The sequence below is a fragment of the Loxodonta africana genome, chromosome X (assembly GCF_030014295.1).
Source record: "Loxodonta africana isolate mLoxAfr1 chromosome X, mLoxAfr1.hap2, whole genome shotgun sequence".
In the NCBI taxonomy this organism is placed as follows: Eukaryota; Metazoa; Chordata; class Mammalia; order Proboscidea; family Elephantidae; genus Loxodonta; species Loxodonta africana.
Window position 1 is genome coordinate 145,748,258 of NC_087369.1, and position 24,468 is coordinate 145,772,725.

A 24,468-nucleotide genomic window follows, 5' to 3' on the forward strand; every position below is an offset into this window, starting at 1 on the left:
GGAATCTGCCAGAAGTCTTACCGTTTTTAATAACATTGTTCTCCTGGTTTGCCACTCTCACTGTTATAATGAGGTTGTGGCTGTTTGTAGTCATCATGTCTGTTACTTGATCAAGATTCTTCCCTGCAACTTCTATACCTTTATATCCTTGATGTGGTGAAAAACAGGTGAAATTGTACACTACAGATTAGTAAGGTAAGCGGTCCCTGCCCAAGAAGATGAGATCTCCACTTGAAAGCTTCAAACAGATTCTCTTGTGAGGGTTGAATGATGGAGTTTTATATGATATTATCCGAAATAGGATGACTACTTGAACGACACAGAATATCCACTGTTGTGAAATGAGAATAGATCATTGATCTTACACTTCTATATATTTTGATTGAGCTGAGAAATAAAAATTATCATCTCAGGAAAGGTCATTTTCATATGTTTTGAAGTATATTGACCATTATAGGCTAATTATAGGCTTGGAAATGTTGTTTAATCTATTCTCACCTAGTCCATGCAGAAGTGTCTTCCTTGCAGTGATGGGATGAACTAATAACCTTAGAAGGCAACCCAGTCCGTTTTGTACCACTGTTGATGGTTGTGAAGTTCATCTTCGTACTGGGTTGAAATCTACTCGCTAGAATCATATTCATTGACTCCAATTCTGCCCTCAAGCTACACAGAAATCTAATCCTTTTTTTATGTGATAGCCTTTTAAATATCTAAAGAGGATATTCTGTCCTTTCTACTACCCCATAATTTTTTTTTCCCCTTGGGACAAGCATCTTCAGCTTTTCCAGCTATTCTTTATATGATGTAATTTTCATATGACATAATTTTCATCACCCTGATTGTTCTCTAAGGACATTTCATTTTGTTAATGTCCCTTCTAAAATGTGTTTGGAATGGAAAATTGTATCTAAGATGTAGGCCAGTTGGATCTGGATATTGCACATCTGGATGTTAACGCAGCCTGAAATTACTGTTAAGTTTTTTAGTGGCCATGTAGTGTTGGTTCATAATGAATTTGTAATTAACTAAAACCCTAAGGTTTTAATCTGGAGGTTTGCCTTCACATGACTTCTTTCCAAACCAAGTCTCCATCTCTCTTTAATTGTGCAACAGGTTTTTTTTTTTAACCAGACTGTAAGATTTAACACTTACCCCTGTTAAATTTTATCTTACCAGTTTTAGCCTATCATCAAGCCTTGGTTTTTATAATCTTGATTTTGTCATCCTGATTCAACAGAGGGCCTTGAAGCTAGTGTTGGCATGTTTTTAGACATCTGGGAAACTTCATAATTCATTAAAAGTAAGGGAAACAATCTTCCAGAAATTGTTGTGTGCAGATATAACTCAGCTCTTGAGGTATACGTGAGTTAATACCACTATAATTGATATGGCCAGCAAGAATGAAACTCAATGCCAGCCTCCAGGAGAGAAGCCTCATGTTAGACTTTACTCCGAGAGAGATGCCGTTCCATCCAAGACATATTGTGCCAACATAATGTCAAAAGAGCTAACTCATTCTTCCTAAGAAATCAGTTATTGCACATATGAAGTAGAGACAGTCATTGTGACCATTCTTTTATTTTGCATTTGACAAGTATAGTACTGAGCCCAATGTCAGGCACTGTACAAAATTCTTGAGAACCAGACTTGTGCCATAGTTAAGCCTGGAGAAGCCCTGATTTATGCCTGTCATTTTTCACTTTCACAGGTGTCCAGGTTTGGAGGATAAGTTATCTGTTAACTTCTCATAACCCAACCAATTCTGTTTAATATGTTATCTAAGTTAGATATTACACAGCTACAGTTTGGTATCTTTGATGAGGCTGTAACAGCACTACTCTTCCATTTAGACGGCTTGTTCCTTGACCATGGGAAATTGATAGAAAAAGCAACTGCAGTTAATGTCTACACATAAAAAAACAAAAAAAACACATACTTAGGATTTTTCTTGAGCCACCCTGTAGAGGGCAGTATTATTATATACATCTTAAATGATCCAATTTCCAAAAACACAAAAAAATGAACTCTCGTTTATTCATGAAAATCAGAAACATTGGATGGTCTTAAAAAAACACATTGGAACCAATATTGTGAATAAAACATTTTTTGCTAAGAAAGAAATAAATGTTAAAAATTAATTCATTAGCGTTTTGAACATTCGGGTTTTTAAATTCTAAATAGTAAACTTTGATGCTTTGAATAGACAATGATCCATTATAAAAACTACGCATAAACTAAGAATTTGCATATTTATGCTCATGTTTTTTGTATTAATGATTTTACATGGTTAATAATTATATTATGTATTATGTAGTTTCCATATTTATGTAAAATGAGCCGTTAAAATTAACAGTCCTTTTTTACCTGCTTAAGCATTTTTTTTTAAGCATTACTTTCCTTAAAAAGAAAACAAAAATGCTAGTTTCTACCTTGTAACTTGAATCATGTAGTAATGTAAAACTTTAGTTTTTAGAATTAGAATGTTTTTGAGAGATGGTGTAATTATTATTTTTGTTTTTATTTTTATTGTGTTTTAAGTGAAAGTTTACACATGAAGTCAGTCTCTTATATAAAAATTTATATACACCTTGCTATATACTCATAGTTGCTCTCCCCCTAATGAGGCAGCACACTCCTTCTCTCTACCATCTGTTTCCGTGTCCATTCATCCAGCTCCTGTCCCCTTCTGCCTTCTCATCTCCCCTTCAGACAGGAGCTGGCCACATAGTCTCATGTCACTCCTCACCAGTATCATTGTCTATCCCATAGTCCAGTCCGATCCTTGTCTGAAGAGTTGGCTTTGGGAATGGCTCCTGTCTTGAGCAAACAGAAGGTCTGGGGACCATGACCTCCAGGGTCCTTCTAGTCTCGGTCAGACCATTAAGTCTGTTTTTTTCCGTGAATTTGGGGTCTGCATCCCACTGCTCTGCTGTTCCCTCAGGGGTTCTCTGTTGTGTTCGTTGTTAGGGCAGTCATCAGTTGTGGCTGGGCACCATCTAGTTCTTTTGGCCTCAGGATGATGTAGTCTCTGGTTTATGTGGCCCTTTCTGTCTCTTGGGCTCATAATTACCTTGTGTCTTTGGCATTCATTCTCCTTTGCTCCATGTGGGTTGAGACCAGTTGATGCATCTTAGATGGCCACTTGCTAGTGTTTAAGACCCCAGATGCCACTCTCCAAAGTGAGATGCAGAATGTTCTAAATGTTTTCTTAATAAATTTTGTTACGCCAGCCAACTTAGATGTCCCCTGAGACCATGGTCCGCAAACCCTCTGCCCCTGCTAAGCTGGCCTTTGAAGCATTCAGTTTATTCAGGAAACTGCTTTGGTTTAGTGCAGGTGTGCTGACCTCTCCTGTATTGTGTGTTGTCTTTCCTTTCACCTAAAGTAGTTCTTATCTACTATCTAATTAGTGTGTGTAATTATTTTTATGTCATTAGTGAATAATTTGCTAGCTCTTAATATTGAACATACTGCTTGTTTTTCGCATTTTGTATTTCCTAACATAATGTTCTCTTTTTAGAAAAGGTGGACAAGTCCTAATTTCAAGAGAAGATGACTTTTAACAGTCTCGAAAGATCTAGAACTTTTCCACCTGCAGACATCAGTAAAGATGAAGAATTTGTAGAAGAGTTCAGTAGATTAAAAACTTTTGCTAATTTTCCAAGTAGCAGTCCTGTTTCAGCATCAACGCTGGCACGAGCTGGTTTTCTGTATACTGGTGAAGGAGACACCGTGCGGTGCTTTAGTTGTCATGCAGCAGTAGATAGATGGCAATATGGAGACTCAGCAGTTGGAAGACACAGGAAAGCATCCCCAAATTGCAGATTTATCAATGGCTTTTATTTTGAAAATAATACTGCTCAACCTACAAATCCTGGTGTCCAAAATGGTCAGTACAAAGTGGAAAACTATCCAGGAAACAGAAATCATTTTGTTTTAGACAGGCCATCTGAGACTCATGCAGACTATCTTTTGAGAACTGGGCAAGTTGTAGATATATCGGACACCATATACCCACGGAACCCTGAGATGTGTAGTGAAGAAGCTAGATTGAAGACATTTCACAACTGGCCAGAGTATGCCCACTTAACCCCAAGAGAGTTAGCGAGTGCTGGACTCTACTACACAGGTATTGATGACCAAGTGCAGTGCTTTTGTTGTGGTGGAAAACTGAAAAATTGGGAACCTTGTGATCACGCGTGGTCAGAACACAGGCGACACTTCCCTAACTGCTTCTTTGTTTTGGGCCGGAATATTAATACTCGAAGTGAATCCGATGTCTTGAGTTCTGATAGGAATTTCCCAAATTCAACAAATTCTCCAAGAAACCCAGCCATGGCAGATTATGAAGCACGGATCATGACTTTTGGGACGTGGATGTACTCTGTGAACAAGGAGCAGCTTGCAAGAGCTGGATTTTACTCTCTAGGTAAACTTCACTATAAGACCAGGCTAATAAATAACTTTCCAACTGTCCCAGGGCTCCTAAAAAGTAAATAGATGCTGTTAGACCCCTGAGCTGGTAAATATTTAAGTATGCTCTGGCCTGATCATTTGTATCAGTTTTATTCTGTGAGTCCTTCTGTTGATCTGTTGTGTAACCACTGCATTTATATGAAAAGGACTACCATGTTATGAGTCACGTTTATGTAGTTGTCTTCAGGAGAGGGGTGACAAAGCAAACGAAGGTAGACATGCCCGATAGAAGAATGGGTCTAATAGTAATACTGACTTCGTTTATTGCACACCTACTATATGTGCTCAGTACATATATTACATACATTTTCCTTACAGGAAGAGTTAACATTAGAGAGTTTAGTCTGGCTGATATTAAAATCGATAATCTGCCTTTAGTACATAGGGCTGTATATTTGAAAGCAGCCCTGTATTATGTCTTATTGCCTCGAATGAGTGCTTTTCAAATAGGCCATTGGAAACATGTAGAAGGGCCTGATGGCTTCCACAGGTATTTAAGAAAATATATCTGACCCATTTATTTTTAGGATCAAGCAGTGCCAAAACAGAATATCAGTTATTTCCGTATTCTATTTGTATAGCATTGTATAGCAACCTCGAAGCTTCGTTTAGTGTCACGTAGCTATAACCACAGAGGAACTTGCCTTGTAGTTGCATTATGCTGAACCTTATTAATACTTGGAACATACTTGTTTTGAAGTCTTGTAGTTCAAAAAAGCAGGTACAGTATTAATTGCCCACATGACCTATGTTAAAAACATGTAATAATTTTTAACGTAAAAATTGGGCAGTTTGATTTGTATTTGTCTTCTTTAAAGTACCTCAGGATAAATCAGTGAATTTAGGTGTCTTTCCTCCTCAAATGATAAAGGTTGTATCTATTACTTATGTGTGAATTTAAATGTCCTCTCTTAAACTATGAGATTGCCGTGTAATTTAGATATTCTGAATTTTTAGGTGTTAAAATGGATATTTTTGTGTCAGCTTTTAATTGCACAAATACATATATTTTTGTCTGCTTAGGTGAGGGTGATAAAGTGAAGTGCTTTTCCTGTGGAGGAGGGCTAACTGATTGGAAGCCCAGTGAAGACCCTTGGGAACAACATGCTAAGTGGTATCCAGGGTAAGGTATTTGAATGTTTATTCAGTAACTGGCAAGTTGGACAATATGCAGTGGGAAGACTTGAAGTACTTTTCACCTCAGCTGTTTTTGCCTTCACTATAGCTTGAAATTCACACCAGGTTTATAAAAATGGGGTCACCTACTTCATAGGGGGGAAAAAAAACCCAGGCCTTCTCTGATCACCAAAACATTCATTACTTGTGTATCATAACTGTGCGATTCAGATTATTCCATTTTTAAACACCAAATTAAGAAATGTATATTCTTTTGTTTTTGGAAGTACGCTCTTCTGTGATGGGCATGGAAGAACCCATATTGCCGAGGAGATTCCTTAAGAATGCGTTACACACCATAGGAAATATTACTGATTCTCATTGATGCTAGGTCACACAACTAACTGTTCACGTTTTAAAATCTCTGAAATCAGGACACATCTTAACACTTGATGGCAGCGATTTTAGGTGATATATAAAATAATCATGCTTCTTAAAATCGGTGACATCTTAAAATGAGGACATACCCAAAATGTCTCTTTGTCATCTTGTTTCTTTCAGATACAGGTTAAAACTTTAGAATGATCATTTGAAAATAAACTTGCCTTAAACAGCCCTAAAAGGGGTTGAAAGCCTAAAGAATTCCTTTTAAATGAGCAGTTGGTTAATCCTCTAAATAAAATCTGCTAAGAAGATTAGCTATTTAAAACCTTTTTAGAATGTCAAGGTGCTAATTTAATAACTCTTGCTCAGAAGTTGAAAGATCTCAGGTTGATATTTATTGGTCTACTAACATAAGCATAAATAGAGTAACAAAGGGAACGTACCTTTTTTGTGCTTGAAGTGAAAGTTTACAAATCCAGTCAGTCTCTAATTTATATACACCTTGCTGTGTACTCCTAGCTGCTCTCCCCCCAATGAGACAGCACACTCCTTCTCTCCACCCTGTATTCCCCATGTCCATTCAACCAGCTGCTGTCCCCCTCTGCCTTCTCATCTCCCCTCCAGACAGACCTGCCCACATAGTCTCATGTGTCTGCTTGAGCCAAGAAGCTCACTCCTCACCAGTATCATTTTCTGTCTCATAATCCAGTCCAATCTCCGTCTGAAGAGTTGGCTCTGGGAATGAGAACATATCTTTTTAACCTTAAATGACAGTTAGATAAGAATCAGGTAACATTTTAATTTTGTTTCCTAGAAATACCAAAAACAAGTTAATGAAATGAAGATGATGGAGATTGTATCTTTACTTATACTTTACTCACGTATCAGCTACTAAACTTCGAATTCCTTTTAATTGTTTAGGTGTAAATATCTGTTAGAAGAGAAGGGACCTGATTATATAAACAATATTCATTTAACCTATTCATTTGAGGAGTCTCTGGTAAGTCACATACTATAGGGTATATATTTCTCAAATATTATATAATTTATTTTATAATTATTTCTTCATGTAAAATTTACAATCTAGTATTTTTAATTAATATGCAGTGAGCTTTTAAGGGAAAAACTGGAAGAGTGCATGTTATTTTTAACCTGAAGCATATTTATGAAAGGGCGTTAGGATGAACTAATTTAAGTATCAATGTAGGCAAAAAGGAAACCCTGGTGGTGGTATACCGCTTAAAGCTTCGGCTGCTAATCAAAAGGTTGGCAGTTTGAATCCACCAGCTGCTCTTTGGAAACCATGTGGGGCAGTTCTACTCTGTCCTATAGGGTTGCTGTGAGTCAAAATCCAGTCAATGGCAGTGAGTTTGGTTTTGGGTAGGCAAAAATAGGGGCCTGAACATTTATACGTACTGGATGACTAACTGGGTAATTTGTTTAAAGAATTATTAATATGGTTCATGTTGTATTTAAAATATTCTTTATACTGTAAAAAACAGTATTGTATGTGTCATTTGCAAAACTCTCATACAAAAAGGGCACTAGAAATGTGACCTTTCAGAACACAGGTTTTTAGTTAATATGATGTGAAACTAATAAACTTAAAAGTGAAAAAGATATGAGCTTGAAGAACTAAAATACTTAGTCCCTTCTTGTGTGCTCTGGAGTCGATTCCAGCTCCTAGAGACCCTGTAGGACAGAGTAGAACTCTCCCCTAGGGTTTCCTAGGCTGTCATCTTCACTAGAGCAGATCACCAGATCTTTTCTTCTGCAGAGCTGCTGGTGGGTTCAGACCACAGACCTTTTGGTTAGGAGCTGGGTGCTTAACCAGTGCACCACAAGGCTCCTTACTTAGTCCCTTAGCCTTTTGAAATTAGACTTTTGCATAATATGTTTTATGCTCATAGTTTTAATCTTTTTACAGACAGTATTTAAAATCTCAAAAATATATCTAAATGGATAGTATGAACTGGAGTGGCCAAGGCGTCAGTGCTATGTAGAAAGAGAGCTGGACTAGAAATGGGAGACCAGAATTGTTGTTATGGCTCTGCCGTTAACTGTATCAGCTTGATCATGTCATTTAATCTCCCTGGGCCTCAGCTCCTTGTCTGCAAAGTCAGGAGGATTGGATTAGATGGTCTTTTAATGTCCTTCTAGCTCTATCATGCTATATCTCTTGTGAATATTGATTTGGTGAATTGGAATAAAGCTGATTTACACATTTGCAATTAGTATAATATTTCAAATTGAAATAATTGCCTTTTACAAAAAAGAATTCTAACTCACAATTCATATTTCTATTTTAGGCAAGACCTGCTGAAAAAACGCCATCCCTATCTAAAAGAATTGGTAAATACCCTTATTAAAATAAATATACTTTTAATTTCACTACCAATTTATTCTAGTTGTTGCTTATGGAGTGGAAAGATAGACATATTCTTTCAAGGTCACCACAGTAATTTATATGGGATAGCTGGAAATTCTACTTGGATATTTCTGTATTAAGAACATTAGTACAGCCATTGTACAGTTAGGTTTCCCAGGTTCCGAAGCAGCACCTGTAGGCTGCTCCATCACCATTTCTGTTAAAATCACAGAAGAAATGGTTAAAGTGTATTTTTGTCCCTTGAGCTCCTTAAGTAAGCCAGGATCATGAATCCGATGCTATACTAATGTGCCATCACCAGGACCAGGCCTAACCAACCTGCTTCTTTATGCCATATCATCTTTTGCCTTGCCCAGCATCTTCACAAAGCCATAAGGTTTGGTTTGTTTACCTCCTATTACCTCATAGAGAGGTAGAGATTTTTTATCACAGAGATTATATACTCATCGTAGGTAGCTTTTTAACAGTGGGCCGAGAAAGTTACTATGTTAAGCTAAGCTAAGAAGCTATTGTTATCCTCACTCTTCAGATGAACAGACAGAGTCAGAGAGAGGTTAAGTGACTTGCCCACAGTCACATTACAAATCAGTAGTGGAAGTAGCCTCATACTACAGATCTCATTCTCAACTTAGGCATTGTGTTTCAAAAATAGTAGAAAGTTTACATTAGAATGCCTGGTGATGAGCCCATTGTGATGGGGGAAACCCCACATCAATTGACCTGAGATAATCTTTAAGCCTTGAGCTGTGACTATCCCAGGAATTCATCTTTGAGTTAAGCAACAGTCTAGCTCAACTAGTAAAGAATGTTTGCCTTGAGCAGTATGCTCTTTTAGAGAATTATCTATATGAGATCAAATTGACAACAGCGACTCTAAAGCACAGAGGAGAAGTTTAGGGGCAGAGAGTCTGAGTTAATGGTGGTAAAACAATGTGGATAGAGAGAGAATGGTGACACAATGGGAAGAACGTAACCAATGTCATTGAACTGTCCATATAGAAATTGTTGAAGGGGTGTATATTTTATTATGTGTATTTTCACCAAAAATAAAATTAAAATATATATTTCTGGTGATTCCCCACTCCTTATAGTATCATTTATTTAATATCTTAAAGATATTAAATATTACAAGGCAAGAGAGTACTATATGTATTCATAAATATGCTTGCACAGAGCTGCTCTGATATTATCTGATACAGGCTTTGTAATGGGAATAAACAGTACAGTTGAAGAAATCATTTAGATCAGCCTATAATGTGAAAGTTATTCCAAAACAAAGATTCTGTAATATTTTTTGGTATTTAATCATCCTTACAGTGCAAACTGTTCTTTGTATAACTAATGAGACTCTTGCTCTGGCTTAAGGTTTTTAAATGGAGACAGACTTGACATAGCATAAATTTCACCCTGTTAAAGTGCACGATTCAGTGGTTTTTAGTATATTCACACGTTTGTACAATATCACTACTATTGAGTTGCAGATTATCATTACGCCAAAAGGAAATCCCATACCCATTAGCAGTGACTCCCCATCACCTTCCTCCATATAACAACTTGTGTAGAAATTGTTGAATTGGAATCGAAACTGCTATGTCAGTCTCCACCGAAAGCACAATAAAATATTATTAAAAAAACAAAAATACCCAGACTGAGTCCAAACCCAACCAAACCCAAACCTATTGCCATTGAATTGATTCCGATTCATAGTGACCCCGTAGAACAGAGTAGAACTGCCCCATAGGGTTTCCAAGGCTGTAACCTTTACGGAAGCAGACTATCGCACCTTTTTCCTGCAGAGTCGCTAGTGGGTTTGAACTGCCGACCTTTTAGTTAGCAGCTGAACACTTAACCACTGCACCACCAGGGCTCCTTAGACTTGAGTCCAGTCCTGGTCTTTTTTCTCTCTATTGGTTAATTGTACTACAGTTAACAAAGTTGCCGGGTAATCTGAGGCATTCTAAGCTCTTGCTTCATTTAATCACCAGGTTTGATTCCACCTCTTTATTATCATCCCTTCCCCACTGATTTTGCCCTAGATCAGGCCCTTATTTCTCATCTGAACTATTGTAGTAAGTAATCTCCTAACTGGCCTTTTCTCTGCATTCTAGCCTCCCCAGTGGTTTTTCTCTCTCAAACACAAATCTTAAACACTTCTCTCCTTAAATATAGCTATTGTTACCTACTGTATAACATTCCTTATAATCAAAGCCCTTTATGTCTCCCTTTCTAGCCTCCTCTCTTTTAAAAAATATTTATTGAATTGTTACATACTTAAAGTAAAGTGCTTAAAGTGCAGTAATCTTAAGTATACAACTTTACGAATTTTAGCGTGTGTATCTATATATATATGTACACACACCTATGGAGCCATCACCCAGATCAAGACAGACAACGTTTCCATCACCCCAGAAAGCTCCTTCAGCTCCTTTCTTCCAAATTATATTCTGACTTCTATTATCATAGATCAATTTTGCCTATTATAGGGTCGCCATGAGTTGGAGTCAACTCGACAGCAATGGGTTTGGTTTTGGTTTTGGTATTATCATAGATTAGTCTTGAACGTCTTATAAATGGAATCATGCAGTGATTATATGTGCTTGGCAGTGGTTCGTTCATTTTTATTGTGTAGTGTTTGAATATACCACAGTCTATCCATGCATTACCTGAGGGCAGACATTCTAATTGTTTCCAATATGGGCCCTATTATAAATAACGCTATGACGAATATTCTTGTGCATATCTTTGGTGGACATGTGCACTGATTTTTCATACCTAAGAGTGGAATTGATAAGTCAGAGGGTACCAGCCTCCTCTCTTAGCACTTCCTTATACATCCTGTGTTCCTACTTTGAGTTTCATAAAAGTGAGTTTGCACTTAACTATATTTTTGTGGAAGTATTTTTGTGCAAATAATGTGCAATTTCTGCATTTGTTTGCCAAGGGCACTCCCATTTTCATAAGCATGCTATGCTAATTTGTGGGGCGGGGCGGTTGACAAAGGAATGTAGAGGCTTCTGTTAAATTTGAGTAAACCCAGGTATTTTCTTGCTTTATCTAGTCCACCACCCCCGCCCCCAGCTACAGAAACTTAAGTCTGAGAGAAGGAAGCACACATCCAAGATCACAGACTGGGACTTCCTTTCTTTCTTGTGATTTTTTTCTGAATAATTGCTAGTGACTCAGTAGCAGCACTCACTTGAGGTTAGTTGTTAATGAGTACAGCTAGGATGAAAAAGTTCCGATTTTTCTGAAGCATCGAACAACCCTTTTCATACCTGTCTCGAAGGGTTCCATCACAATATTTAAAGCACCTTATCTCAAATAATTCAAAGTGCTACAAAATACATTGTGGTCCTTGTGTGCCTTCAAGTCCATTCCCAACTTATAGCGACCCTACAGGACAGAGTAGAACTGCCCCATTGGGTTTCCAGGGGTGTCAGTCTTTATGGGTGCAGACTGCCACATCTTTCTCCCGCTGAGCTGCTGCTGAGTTCAAACCACAGGCCTTTGTGTTAGCAGCCCAGTGCTTAACAATTGTGCCACCAGAGCTCCTTACAAAATACATACTAACTACATTTACAATTAAGTGTAAAATTTTGAAAATGATCCTTCAGTACCTGTATATTTCAAAAGATTCTTCCTAAAGCATTTTTGGTTTGCTGGGTTTTTTGTTTGTTTTTTGCTTGCTGCTTGAATTTTTCTTTTTAGCAATACTTTGCTATCGAGTTGTACTGATGAAAATAATTTATATACGTTTCCTTGTCAATTTTCATTTCAGATGATACCATCTTTCAAAACCCTATGGTACAAGAAGCTATACGAATGGGATTCAGTTTCAAGGACATTAAGAAAATAATGGAGGACAAAATTCAGGCCTCTGGGAGCAACTATAATTCACTTGAGGTTCTGGTTGCAGACCTAGTGAGTGCTCAGAAAGGCAGTGCCCAAGATGAATCAAGTCAGACTTCATTGCAGAAAGGTATGCGTGACTGCTTTGAAACAGCGAGAAAAAAGTAGCAGTGCCTCATTAGGGATAGACTCTTAGGTGGCTTTGTGGCCCTTTTGTTTCCCTCCTATCTCCTCCTTAGGAGAAATATTTTTAAAAACTATTCACCATGAAATATATCAGACATCCACAAAAGTGGAGAGAACAGTATAATGAACCCTCTTCTACCCATCACCCAGCTTCAGTAATTATCAGCACTCTTCCAATCTGGCACAGTGGTTAAGTGCTACAGCTGCTAACCAAAAGATCAGCAGTTCGAATCCACCAGGCACTCCTTGGAAACTCTATGGGGCAATTCTGCCCTGTCCTACAGGGTCTGAATCGACTGTACGGGAATGGGTTTGGGTCTTTTTTGGTTTTTTTCTTCTAGTCTTGCTTTATTTCTTCCCCCTTTTTTGCTTTAGTATTTTAAAGTAAACCCCAGATGTCACAGATACCATTTACCTGTAAATACTTACGTATATAATAGATAAGGACTTTTTTTTACATTATTTTTTGTTTTTTTTGTTTTAATACTATTATCAAACTTAACAAAATGAACAATCATTCCTTCACATCATCTGAAACCCAGTTGGTCTTAAATTTTCCCCAATTGTTTTAATGAAAATGTTTTTAGAGTTGATTTGCTCAAATACTGTTCCAAGTAAAACCCACAAATCTAAATCCATTCATTTGTAGAAGTGTGAATTTATGCTCTATATTTTAAACAAAGAACAACATAGCCTAACTGTTATCATTTGTGTAGAATCTATAAGTTTTGTAGTTGAAACTGTTTGGCTTTAGAATGTTCTAGAACTTTTTATATGATGTGAACATAAAGGGATCATATTACTAAATAGGGCTTAAATGAATGGCACCCTTATACTATAAATCATATACAGAAAGTGTATTAAATAATGGGAGAAGTATATGAACTCTTTTTACGAAAGAAAAAATGAATTCATCCTGTAAGAATAGTGGATACTATAGAGCTTGCCAACAACATCGAAGGTTAAAAAAAGGTTTCAAACTAGATACATTTTTATGTACTTTACCTATAATCAAAGCCCTGGTGGCTTAGTAGTTAAGAGCTCTGCTGCTAACCAAAAATGTCAGCAGGTGGAATCCACCAGCTGCTCCTTCAAAACCCTGCGGGGTAGTTCTGCTCTGTCGTATAGGTTCACTGTGAGTTGAAATCGACTCGATGGCAACAGGTTATCTGTGATCGCTGTCAGGAGGCACCCCTGGTGATATAGTGGTTAAAGCCCTCCGCTGCTAACCAAAGGTCGCTGATTAGAACCCACCAGCCTCCACAGGAGGAAGATGTGGCAGTCTGCTTCAATAAAGATTTACAGCATTGGAGACCCTATGGGAGAGTTCTACTCTGTCCTATAAGGGTTGCTGTAAGTCACAATTGACTCAACCTCAGTGAGTTCTTGTTTTGTTTTTTTTACCTATGAGAATTGTTCTCTAAGCGCTTGACCCCCACAAAAAAGGTGAGCATTCTCCTAGTGCTAATCAACCTAATAGTTTTTTTTTAATACATTACGGACCTTTTTGATCCTTCAGTTATTTCAAATACTTTTGAAACATTATTCAGATTAATTACATAAGTCATAAAATAGTATAAAATTGATGATTTTTAAAATTACATCAATCGATGTAAAAGACTCAGAGAACATACTACTCTTTCTCTAAAGATACATTTATTTAAAACGTACAAAAGCTCCACTTACCTTGGTGGTGGTAAAATAAACCATTCACTTGCTCATCTTTCTACTGTATCATCTTATCTACTTGCATCAAAATGGAAATACGAGCTATTGTGGCATTTTCCCTTGCACCTTAAACATAACTTCAAGCGTACTTAAGTTTGACAATAAGGTGTTAGTTTTTAGACTTGAAGGTGTTGTTTGCCACAAAAGGATTTAGTGGCTGCAGTAGGAAGAAAACAAGGGACAGAGTATTTTAGGGAGGTAACTTGTCCCTATCCAACAGGAGTGGATGGAAGCTGTCATTATCACTGAGATTGCAAGCCAGGATGGTGTGAGGAGGGCCTAATGGCAGCTCTCAGGGTCAGAGGTTAGAATTTATCAGGTAACCCCGCCTTAAAACCATAAACCAAACCCATTGCCATTGAGTCGATTCTGACTCTTAGCAACCCCATAGGACAGAGTAGAACTGCCCCGTAGGGTTTCCAAGGCTGTAAATCTTAATGGAAGCAGACTGCCACATCTTTCTCCCATGAAGCAGCTGATGGGTTCAAATCACTGACCTTTCGGTTAGCAGCCAAGCACTTTAACCACTGTGCCACCAGGGCTCCTGACCTCTGCCCAGTCTTACTAAATTAAGAGACAGATATTTGATACAGGCCACTTCTAATGCTAATGGCACAGGACAGGGCAGTGTTTTGTTCTGTTCTACATGGGGTCCCTAGGAGTCAGAACTGACTTGAAGGCAGCTTATAACACTTCTAACGTTAGGGCTGCTGCCGGTTTCCCTTCTCAAAGGCTGACAAGGAAATACTGGTACTAAGGATTTTTTAATGATATATTCAATAGTGGAAACCCTGGTGGCATAGTGGTTAAGTGCTACGGCTGCTAACCAAAAGGTCAGGAGTTCGAATCCACAAGGCGCTCCTTGGAAACTCTCTGGGGCAGTTCTACTCTGTCCTATAAGGTCGCTATGAGTCGGAATCGACTCGACAGCACTGGGTTTGGTTTTGGTTTATATACAATAGTAGCTAAGAGCTTGGCTCTTATCCACCAGCAGCTCCTTGGAAACTCTGTGGGATAGTTCTACTCTGTCCTATAGGGTCTTAATGAGTCGGAATCAACTCATAAAGGCAACGGGCTTGGTTTTGGTTATACAGAATAGAGGGTGAGCCTAAATGAAGTGAAGCAGGTAGAAATTGTTAGAAAAAGTATAACGTTATTGTTGCTTGCTGAAAAATCCTAGGTTTAGTGTTAGTTTTTTTTTTATCCCAATGGCTATGTGACAGAGAATGCTCTGGTAAACTGTCTTCTAAAAATAGTACCAAATCATTATCTTCTTTCTTTTTTTAAATTACATAGTGTAAAAGTAAGCCCTTTATTTGGTGTATGTGCTAAAGCATTTGTTTTAATCCTTATATGTATATTACTGTATATAGTATTTAAAAATCAAATATTGCAGATACATTTCTCATCAGCCTGTTTTTCCACATGGCTCTGCTCCGGTAGTAAAATGAACAATGTCAGTTTATTCTAGAAGTGATTTAAAATAATGTAGTAAAAATATTAGCCAATAATGTCAAAGCTTATCTAGCTATTGCCCTACTGTTCCTGTGTCAGGAACCTCCTGACCTAGAAGAGGGCCTTGTAGAAAGTAGAAGGGGAAAGGCGCCATAAGGAAGGACACAGAATCCAGTAGTTACCTTTAAGGCTAAACCAAAAACCAAACTGAACCCATTGCCGAAGAGTCTTTCCAAGGCTGTGAATCTTTATGGAAGCAGACTGCCACATCTTTTTCCTGCAGAGCAGTTGGTGAGTTTGTACTGTCGACCTTTCGGTTAACAGCTGAGCGCTTAACCACAGTGCCACCTTTAAGGCTAGAGTAATTGCCAGAAGTAAACTATTAATCTGGAAAAAATCTATGCCCGGTGCATCACCATCTCAAGTAAATGGCTATATACAAGGCCGAAGTAAGGTAGAGAAAGAAAAGTTGCTGATACCAGTGTTAGGTAGATGTGACATTCCATTCCATTGTGGTCTAGAAAACAGAATCGTAAACTGTGAAAACCAAAAGGAACCTCAATGATCATATAATACCTTTCATTACTTCAGTGAGAAAACTGAAGTACAAATGGGCTATTATCCAAGATAACTCAGATAGTTGGGGATAGAATTCAGGTTTCCTGACTTCTGGTCCAGTGCTCTTTTTTGACACATTAATTATTTGATTTGGGGAGGTGAGGGGAGGCATGAATACACACTTCATTCATAACACTATCCCTTTACCTAAGTTATTTTTTCTGGCCCGAATGCCTTTTCCTTGTCTATATACCTAGTCCCATTCTCCACTTCACCCCTAGTCTCCTAAATCTTATAAACTTACCCTTCAAGGCTCAGATCAGATCACTTCTTTCAAGTTTTCCCCAGGGCCCACAGCATAGTTAGGAGCCCCCCTTCTCTGCTCCTGGTGCTATTCTAGCATGGTTTGGAAAATGTTTGCTTTTCTGTCCTTCCCATTAGACCAAACTTCTTGAGGGCAGGTGCCTTATATTCTTGTCTCTGATACATTTCAGCACCAGTGATTCTTTGTTTGAGCCTATAATTTTGATCGTGACCGGGAGGTTACTTTCTAAGAAGAAAGGGATTAAATAATCCTTTCCTCTTCCCCCTAGTCTGAGAAACCTTTCTGAAACACAAATATGATCATCTCTCTCCTAGTTTAAAACTCTTCACTGGCTCCCAGGGCTCTCAGGATCAAGGCCAAACTCCTTTATATGACTTGCGAAATCTTTCATGATCAGGCTGCTGCTGACCTTCTGTATCCTCATCTCATGCTATTTTCTCCTTACACTCTATGCCCTAGAAGCCTGCTTATGCTGTTTCCTCTGCCTGGAACACTGTTCTCTCACTGCCTCTCCTAGGTACCTCCTATTCATCCTTTAGGACCCAGTTTTGCTATAATTTTCTCCAGGAGCCCTTCCTCTTATGCATGTGTGCGTGTACACACATGTATACACTCACACCCTTCCTGTGTTCTTCTTAACACATAGTAATTAACCGTTGTCCTCATACTGTATCACCATTTCCTGTTTACTTGTGTTCCCTTCTTGTCTGTTAACTACTAGAGGCCTGGGGTCTCAGTATTCATTCAATGTTATATCCTTAGTGCCTTAAGTATTGTTTCCCAGTCTAGTTTTCAGATTAGTGTTCCCTAGGATGTTAAAAGGAATGCCATGAAAAAAAAAGGAGCTCCAGTGTTAAATAGGGAGATGCATTGCAAATTTCCAAGGGAGGTCATATATTATACTGTACTTCATAGCAGTGGTTCCCAAATACCATTGTGTCTAACCAGTGCTCTGAACCAGTTTGAACTGGTTCAGTCATGACTGATGAAATGAAACCGGAAGAGACCTGAGTTTTAAAAATTTGGGCAAACCAGATCCATAACTGGAACAGGAAGAATTATGGATTGAAGCTCTGGAATGGTAGACTTGAAAGAGGTGTAGTGAGCCCTTTCAGGAGCCTGATGCTTGAGATTGGATTTTTGCCAAGACTGAGGAACACAACACACATTCAAAGCAGCACAGTTGGCCGCCATCCTTGAGTGGGGTAGCACTCTTTCCAACTCTGCAAAATCCAGTGGGCAAGAGATTTGGCTGCTATGTAATGCGTATGCTGCCCTTGTTTTCTAAGAGGCAGATAAAGTTTCTAGCAGGACTCCGACCTGTCATTTTTCCTGTTCTGGTTATGGTTCCGGTTCACCCAAATTTTAAAAATTCAGGTCTGTTCTGGTGTCGTTTCCTTGGCCGCGGTTGAACCAGGAGGAACTGGTTCAAGCCCTGTGCCTAACCCCAGATATTTTAGATTCAGTGAATGGTGCCCAGGAATCTGCTGTTTAAAATTGCCCCAAGAGGTCTTAAAAGGCCTGTGAGCAGCCATCTGAGATACTCCATTGGTCCCATCCTGTCTGGAGCAAGGGAGAATGAAGAAAACCAAAGACATTGGTCTAAGGACTAATGGACCACAACTATCACAGCCTCCACCAGACTGAGTCCTGCACAAGTAGATGGTGCCCGGCTACCACCACTGACTGCTCTGACAGGGATCACAATAGAGGGCCCCGGACAGAGCTGGAAAAAAATGCATAACAAAATTCTAACTCAAAAAGAAAGACCAGACTTGCTGATGTGGCAGAGACTGGAGAAACCCCAAGAGTATGGCCCTCGAACACCCTTTTAGCTCAGTATTTGAAGTCACTCCTGAGGTTCACCCTTCAGGCAGGGATTAGACAGGACCATAAAACAAAACAAGACTAAATGGGCACACTAGCCCAGGAACAATGACAAGAAGGTAGGAAGGGACAGGAAAGCTGGTGATGGGGAACCCAAGGTTGAGAAAGGGGGAGTGTTGACACATGGTGTTGGCAACCAGTGTAACAAAACAATATGTATATATTGTTTAATGAGAAACTAATTTGCTCTGTAAACCTTCATCTAAAGCACAATAAAGAAATAAAATAAATGAAATCGGCCCAAGTGATTCTGGTGTGGGAGCAGATTTGGAAACCATTGGTATACAGTGGTTACAAAGATAATGGAGTTAAAATATGTAATGTGTTTAAAATAGTGCCTGACATTGCTGTTACATTGGTATATTGCCATTAACTGCTGCTGCTGTTGTCCATTATAGTTAAATTTCCCTGTGAAACACTTTTGTGGCAGATTTGTTAACTTTTCACAAAATCTAGCTTGGGAAAGGCGGTACCACTTACATGCTGATGACATAGAAATCTCTATCTCTAGCCCTGACTTCTGACGGCAAGGCTTGGCTGTCCCATTGCCTACTGAACTTTTTTTTATCTGGATGCCCTGCAAACACCTGAAAAATATCCAAAATCAAATTCCATTCCAAACCTGACCCTTCTTTTATATTTTCTATTGGTATCACCATCCCCTCTGGCAGGCTAGAAATCTTGAAATCACCTCTAATGTGTTTTTCTTCCTCATGTCTTAACATCCAGTCAGTCACCAAATACTACTTGTCCCACTTCAGAAGTGTCCCTCAGACCCGTCCCTCCATTTCCATTCTTATATGACCGCGCCCTTTCCATATGGTATTTCTTTGACCTAACTTTTGCCTCTCTGCCTGGCAAATTGCTGTTCATGCTTAAATGCCACTGTCCACTCCCCGCTCGCCCCCCCACTGCCAACCCCTGAAGCCTTCCCCTAGTAGAACAGAAGAACGTGTTCTCTCATCTGGTCTCAGAGCACTTTGTACACAACTTTATGATAGTACTTATCAGTTTGTACTTTGTACTTACCTCTGTAGCCTCATCTTTGATGATCTTCTCTCCCACTGGTGTGAGTGCTGCTTAAGAGCAGACACCATGTGTGAGCCCTCCTGATATTTCCTAGCGTAGCTTAGTGCCTGGCACATAGTAGGGCTTCAGTAAATGTTTGATTGAATTTAAACAGCTAAGAAAGTCTACAATTCACACCTTTCTTTTCTCTTTCTACAGAGATTAGTACTGAAGAGCAGCTAAGACTCCTGCAAGAGGAGAAGCTTTGCAAAATCTGTATGGATAGAAATATTGCTGTAGTTTTTGTTCCTTGTGGACATCTGGTCACTTGTAAACAATGTGCTGAAGCAGTTGACAAATGTCCCATGTGCTACACGGTCATTACTTTCAAGCAAAAAATTTTTATGTCTTAAATCTGACTGCACAGTAGGCGGGTGAGGGTCCTATTGCTCTGTCTGAACGTGCGATGTGGACTGACTGTAAGTAATCAGTACTGAATTCCATTAACATTTGCTACCCAAGTAGAAAACGTGAACTGCAATGTTTTAGTTGGCAAGCTAGAATTTACATTTCTGGAGTTTTCAGGAAATTATCTATATTCTTTACCTTTTTTTTTTTTTAACTGCTATTTTTTTTTTTATTCAGTTGAAAGCCTAGATTGAGAAGTGTCATGTATGATCACAGCGTGTATTTGTAGTGCACCAACTTAGGTTGTAAGTGTAAGGGAACTAATTAGCTGAAGTTTTCATTCTTTTCAGATAGGCTTAGCAAAGGGAGCACTCTGTGTAAACTGTAAACGTGGAGGTTAGATTTAATCTCCCCAATGACATAATTTGTTCTGTGTGAAAAAGGAATGAACCGTTCCACACTGGCAGAAAGATCATTTTTTTTATTTTTGTCTTTATGTTTTAGGGGGTTGTGTTCATTTTGTTTTAAAATTAGACGTGTATTTGTGTGAATGACTTAAAAAGGTGATTTTGTCATTTTTAAAAAGATATTTTAATGATAGAATACCATCTAGCCTACATGTACCAACATGAAAAGATGTCAACGATACATTACATGTAGAATGCAAGTGGCAAATCACTATATTTAGTATGAGCCAAATTAAGGTGTGTGTGTGTTTTGTATGTGTATAGAACACAAGGTTTGGAAAGATATGCACCAAACTGGTAAATGTCCTTTCCCTTGAGGGGGTTGGGAGGAGGGTCCCAAAAGTTTACAGGGGCCTTTCACTTTCTCCTTTTTTCATTTTGTTCTGTTTGAATTTTTTATAAGTATGTATTAATTTTGTAATCAGAATTTTTAGAAAGTATTTTACTGATTTAAAGGCTTAGGCATGTTCAAACACCTGCAGAACTACTTATCGCTCAGCTTTAATTTTTCTAATCCAAAAAGGCAGGGCAGTTAACCTTTGTGGTGCCAATGTGAATTTTACATGTCGTTATGATTTTCCTGCTTTGTGGATGAGAAATATTTCTGAGTGGTAGTTTTCTGACAGGTAGACCATGTCTTCTTCTCTTGTTTCAAAATAAGTATTTCTGATTTTGTAAAATGAAATATAAAATATGTCTCAGATCTTCCAATTAATTAGTAAGGATTCATCCTTAATCCTTGCTAGTTTAAGCCTGCCTAAGTCACTTTACTAAAAGATCTTTGTTAACCCAGTATTTTAAACATCTGTCAGCTTATGTAGGTAACAAGTAGACGCATTTTGTACACTGCTCGTAGTTATAGTGACGGCTTTCCATGTTGAGATTCTCATATCGTCTTGTATTTTAGTTTCATGTGAATTTACCGTTAAGATGATTGTTTAAAGTGTATATAGGACAAAATGTTGTCTTTCCTCTACCTAAATTTTTTTGTTTGTTTTCTTGACTAGTAATAGTAATAGATAATTCTGAAATAAATATTCTCTCAAGATCCTTAAAACCTCTTGGAAATTATAAAATATTGACAAGAAGAGAAAACACTTGAGTAAGAGTTCATATGAAAGTTTAAAAATGCTTCCTAGACCACCCAGGGTTTATATTACGAGATTGTCACAATGACCTATTTGTTGCAGAGGTGAAGTGAGGCATTTTACTGCACAGAAAAGTTTAAGAGGGAAACTTAAAAATTCTATTTTCATTGTATTTTCTAAGAGAAAGAGTATCCTCATGTTCTCCTAACCTGTTGATTCCTACTTCCATGGGATATTCATTTAAAGCGTTGCAAATTTAAATGAGAATGTTTTTGTAATTAAATAATGACTGCCCTGTTTTTATTTTACGGTGTAAATCCTGAGTTCTTTACCTTTGCACTGTCTTCCACCCAGGTTTAGTTATATATTCATTTAGTTAAACTTGCCCTGTACAGTCTAAGCTTTAAGTTTAAATTGAAAGCTTTCTACAAGGGGAGAAGAGTGTTGACGTTTATGAAATGTGTCTTTCAAGACACTTCAGCTCTAAGTCAAGTAGTTAGTTCAGTCTAGTTGCTAGGCAAGGAGCAAGTTGTTTGAGCGTAAGGCTTTTGCTGTTCTGAGAGCCTCAGTTCGTTAAAACGCTTCTTCTAAAAACTTTGTATGTTTAGAGTTAAAAAAGCAAGACCTTTTTTTCGCCCATGAGTTGTGAAATTTAATGCATGCAGCTGATGTGGCTAACAAGTTTATTTTAAGCATTGTTTGGAAAACACTGTTGCTTCAGGTTCTTAAAATCACCCAGCGCTCTTCTAGCTTCTAATCAAATGTTTGAGCTTGCCAGTCTGTCTGTGTTTGTACTATTAGGAAGCACTGGAACCTTCCCATCTAATTGTATAAAACTGATCATTTGCAAGGTCAAAAATATAACCAGATCTAACTCTCTCCACCTAAAAAAATTAGTTCTTGGTATCTACATATAGACATTCCTTTTCTATATAAAGCTCACTCTAGGATTTCAAAGTCACTATCTATTCTACTATATCTTAGTCTAGTGAAGATTCCCTTTGTTTTGTAATGAATAGTTATCTTTATTTGTAATAATTTAGTAGTGCTTAATTTTTGAGAAATGGGTTTAGTGTTTATAGAGTACGTTCCAGTTTATTTAATGGCTTTGTATTGCCCTTCCTGCTTGATTTGTGTTTTCCCCCTCTTTGGTCAGGGCTAAGTGGGGTAGGGTAGGTGTGTGTAATGTGATTTGGCCCTGTATATTATGATCTTTTCTTGTTATATGATTTAAACTTGGATAGTTGTTTTTTCCTCTTTTCCTTTTGTATTTTGAACTCTGAATGGAGACTACCGCCACAGCATTAGTTGCATGTATTGTACCCTTTAGACCCGAATCCCTGTTTTATATCCTCATTATCCAGGTGTTGAATCGGGCAAAGGAGTGGAAGGGGTGGGAGAAGTAGACTAGGTTGTGTAATTTCAATAAGGGAAATAAGAAAATGGGAAGGAATATTTGACTGATGTAGTTCTTTTTAAAAAAGAATCTGCTTTATAAAAGAGAAGAGGTAGCCGCATCTCCATCTGTGAAATGGAGAGAATACTACCTATCTGACAAGGTTATAAGAGTTCAAGAAGACCGTGCATGTAAAGCACCTACACGTTAGAAATACCATGCCCTTCCTAGCACTCTGACCCTCCATGGGTTTGCCTTCACCTGGAAACTTAGGCTGAAACTTAGAAGAAATTCTTACATAATTACTTGAGTTAAAAGTTGGAAGAAATTCTTAGATAATTCTTTCACTGACTCTTAGTCAATCTTTTTTTCGTGTTTTTCGTAATACATAAATTACAGTATATAGGCAAAGTCCCTGAAAATATTTAAATCTCCTTTTTAAAAACTTGAACAAATTATTCTTATCAAATTACTTGAGTTTTTCTTATTAAAACAGTTGATTTATTCCCACCTTAATAATCAGCTTCGGTTTGACTCTCTTGTATTTAGTGCAATGTGAATTTCACTCGCAGCGTATTAGAATCATAGAGTTGTCAGGGCTAGAAGTGACCTCAAGGAGTATCTAATTCATCCCCCTCATTGCACATGTGGGTCAGGCGACTAAGGCTAAAAGCTGATAGCTAGGTTGCAGCAGGACCAGGACTAGGACATAGTTTGAAGGTGAAGCTTCACCAAACTACCTCTCCTGGGAGGTCTCAAATGTTTCTTTTTCTAATTCTTTCCATTTTTTTTTCCCATTATACCACAACTTTCACTACATATGAAATGACACTTTCTATTACAATAGGACAATCTTAAATACATATATCATATCTTGCAGTTGTACAATACTACATTAATGTTTGAGCGGTGAGAGTCTGTTTTGAAGTCTCAAGTTGTAAGATATGCATATAGATTTTTTGGCATTTACATTCTTATGTATCGTTATTGAAAAATTTTAAATTACTGTATAAGAATATTTTATCTCTACTTAGTAACAAATTTGCATTTTCGATTTGATGTAATAAAGGTTTTAATGTAGTTTCTGTTAGAAGATTTTGCCCTTTTTTTTCATTACTGGTACACTGTATCGAACCTGGCAGAATGACTGATTCTTATGTCGTCACGTTAGCGTTGTGAATAATCCTGTGAAATGTGTTGACATAGAGCACCGTATTTGTGAATATAATTTTATGGCTTTTTTTTCTTTTCACTTAGTAGGAACCTTTCCATCAGTATGGAAACTAAGAAAATTGCTTTCCACTATATAATCTGGCAGTCACCGTAGACTAAAGCTTATTTTTCTCTGAATAAAACTTACTCAATAAAGTACTATTCTTTAAAATGGTATGACTTTGTATTTGTTTTACTTCCTCCGAAAAAACAAAATAGTCAGCTAAAAATACTAAAATGTAACCACTCCTAAATATATCTTGTGTCATGGGGCCAGGCATAATGTACACGTCAGGTCAGGTCATGTTTTAAAAAAAAAAAAAAAAGACATTAGTTTCCACATTAATTTATGGGATCCGTATGTGCATGAGAAGTCAATTTTAGACATGTATAAAAATATGAACAATAGTAACACCTCCCCTCCTCACAAACATTGGCCTGGTTGTCCCAAGCGATGGTACAGTCACTACAAGAAAGTGTGAGTGAGGGAGTAGCAAAGAACCTAAAAAGCCACTACCCCTTTGAGGCAGACA

The 24,468-nt window shown here is 37.9% G+C and overlaps 1 protein-coding gene across 4 annotated transcripts in view; it reads left to right on the forward strand.

Moving 5' to 3' along the window:
• Positions 1-24,110, forward strand: part of XIAP (X-linked inhibitor of apoptosis) — a 57,821-nt gene extending 33,711 nt beyond the window's left edge. For all 4 annotated transcript variants that reach the window (XM_064277554.1, XM_064277552.1, XM_064277553.1 and 1 more), the window contains 6 exons: positions 3,524-4,432; positions 5,503-5,602; positions 6,901-6,979; positions 8,289-8,331; positions 12,147-12,347; positions 19,584-24,110. In XM_064277554.1, coding sequence (XP_064133624.1) covers positions 3,556-4,432; positions 5,503-5,602; positions 6,901-6,979; positions 8,289-8,331; positions 12,147-12,347; positions 19,584-19,777 — 1,494 coding nt within the window. In that variant the 5' untranslated portion in view covers positions 3,524-3,555 and the 3' untranslated portion in view covers positions 19,778-24,110. The remainder of the gene's footprint in view (positions 1-3,523; positions 4,433-5,502; positions 5,603-6,900; positions 6,980-8,288; positions 8,332-12,146; positions 12,348-19,583) is intronic.
• The last annotated feature ends 358 nt before the right edge of the window (positions 24,111-24,468 follow it).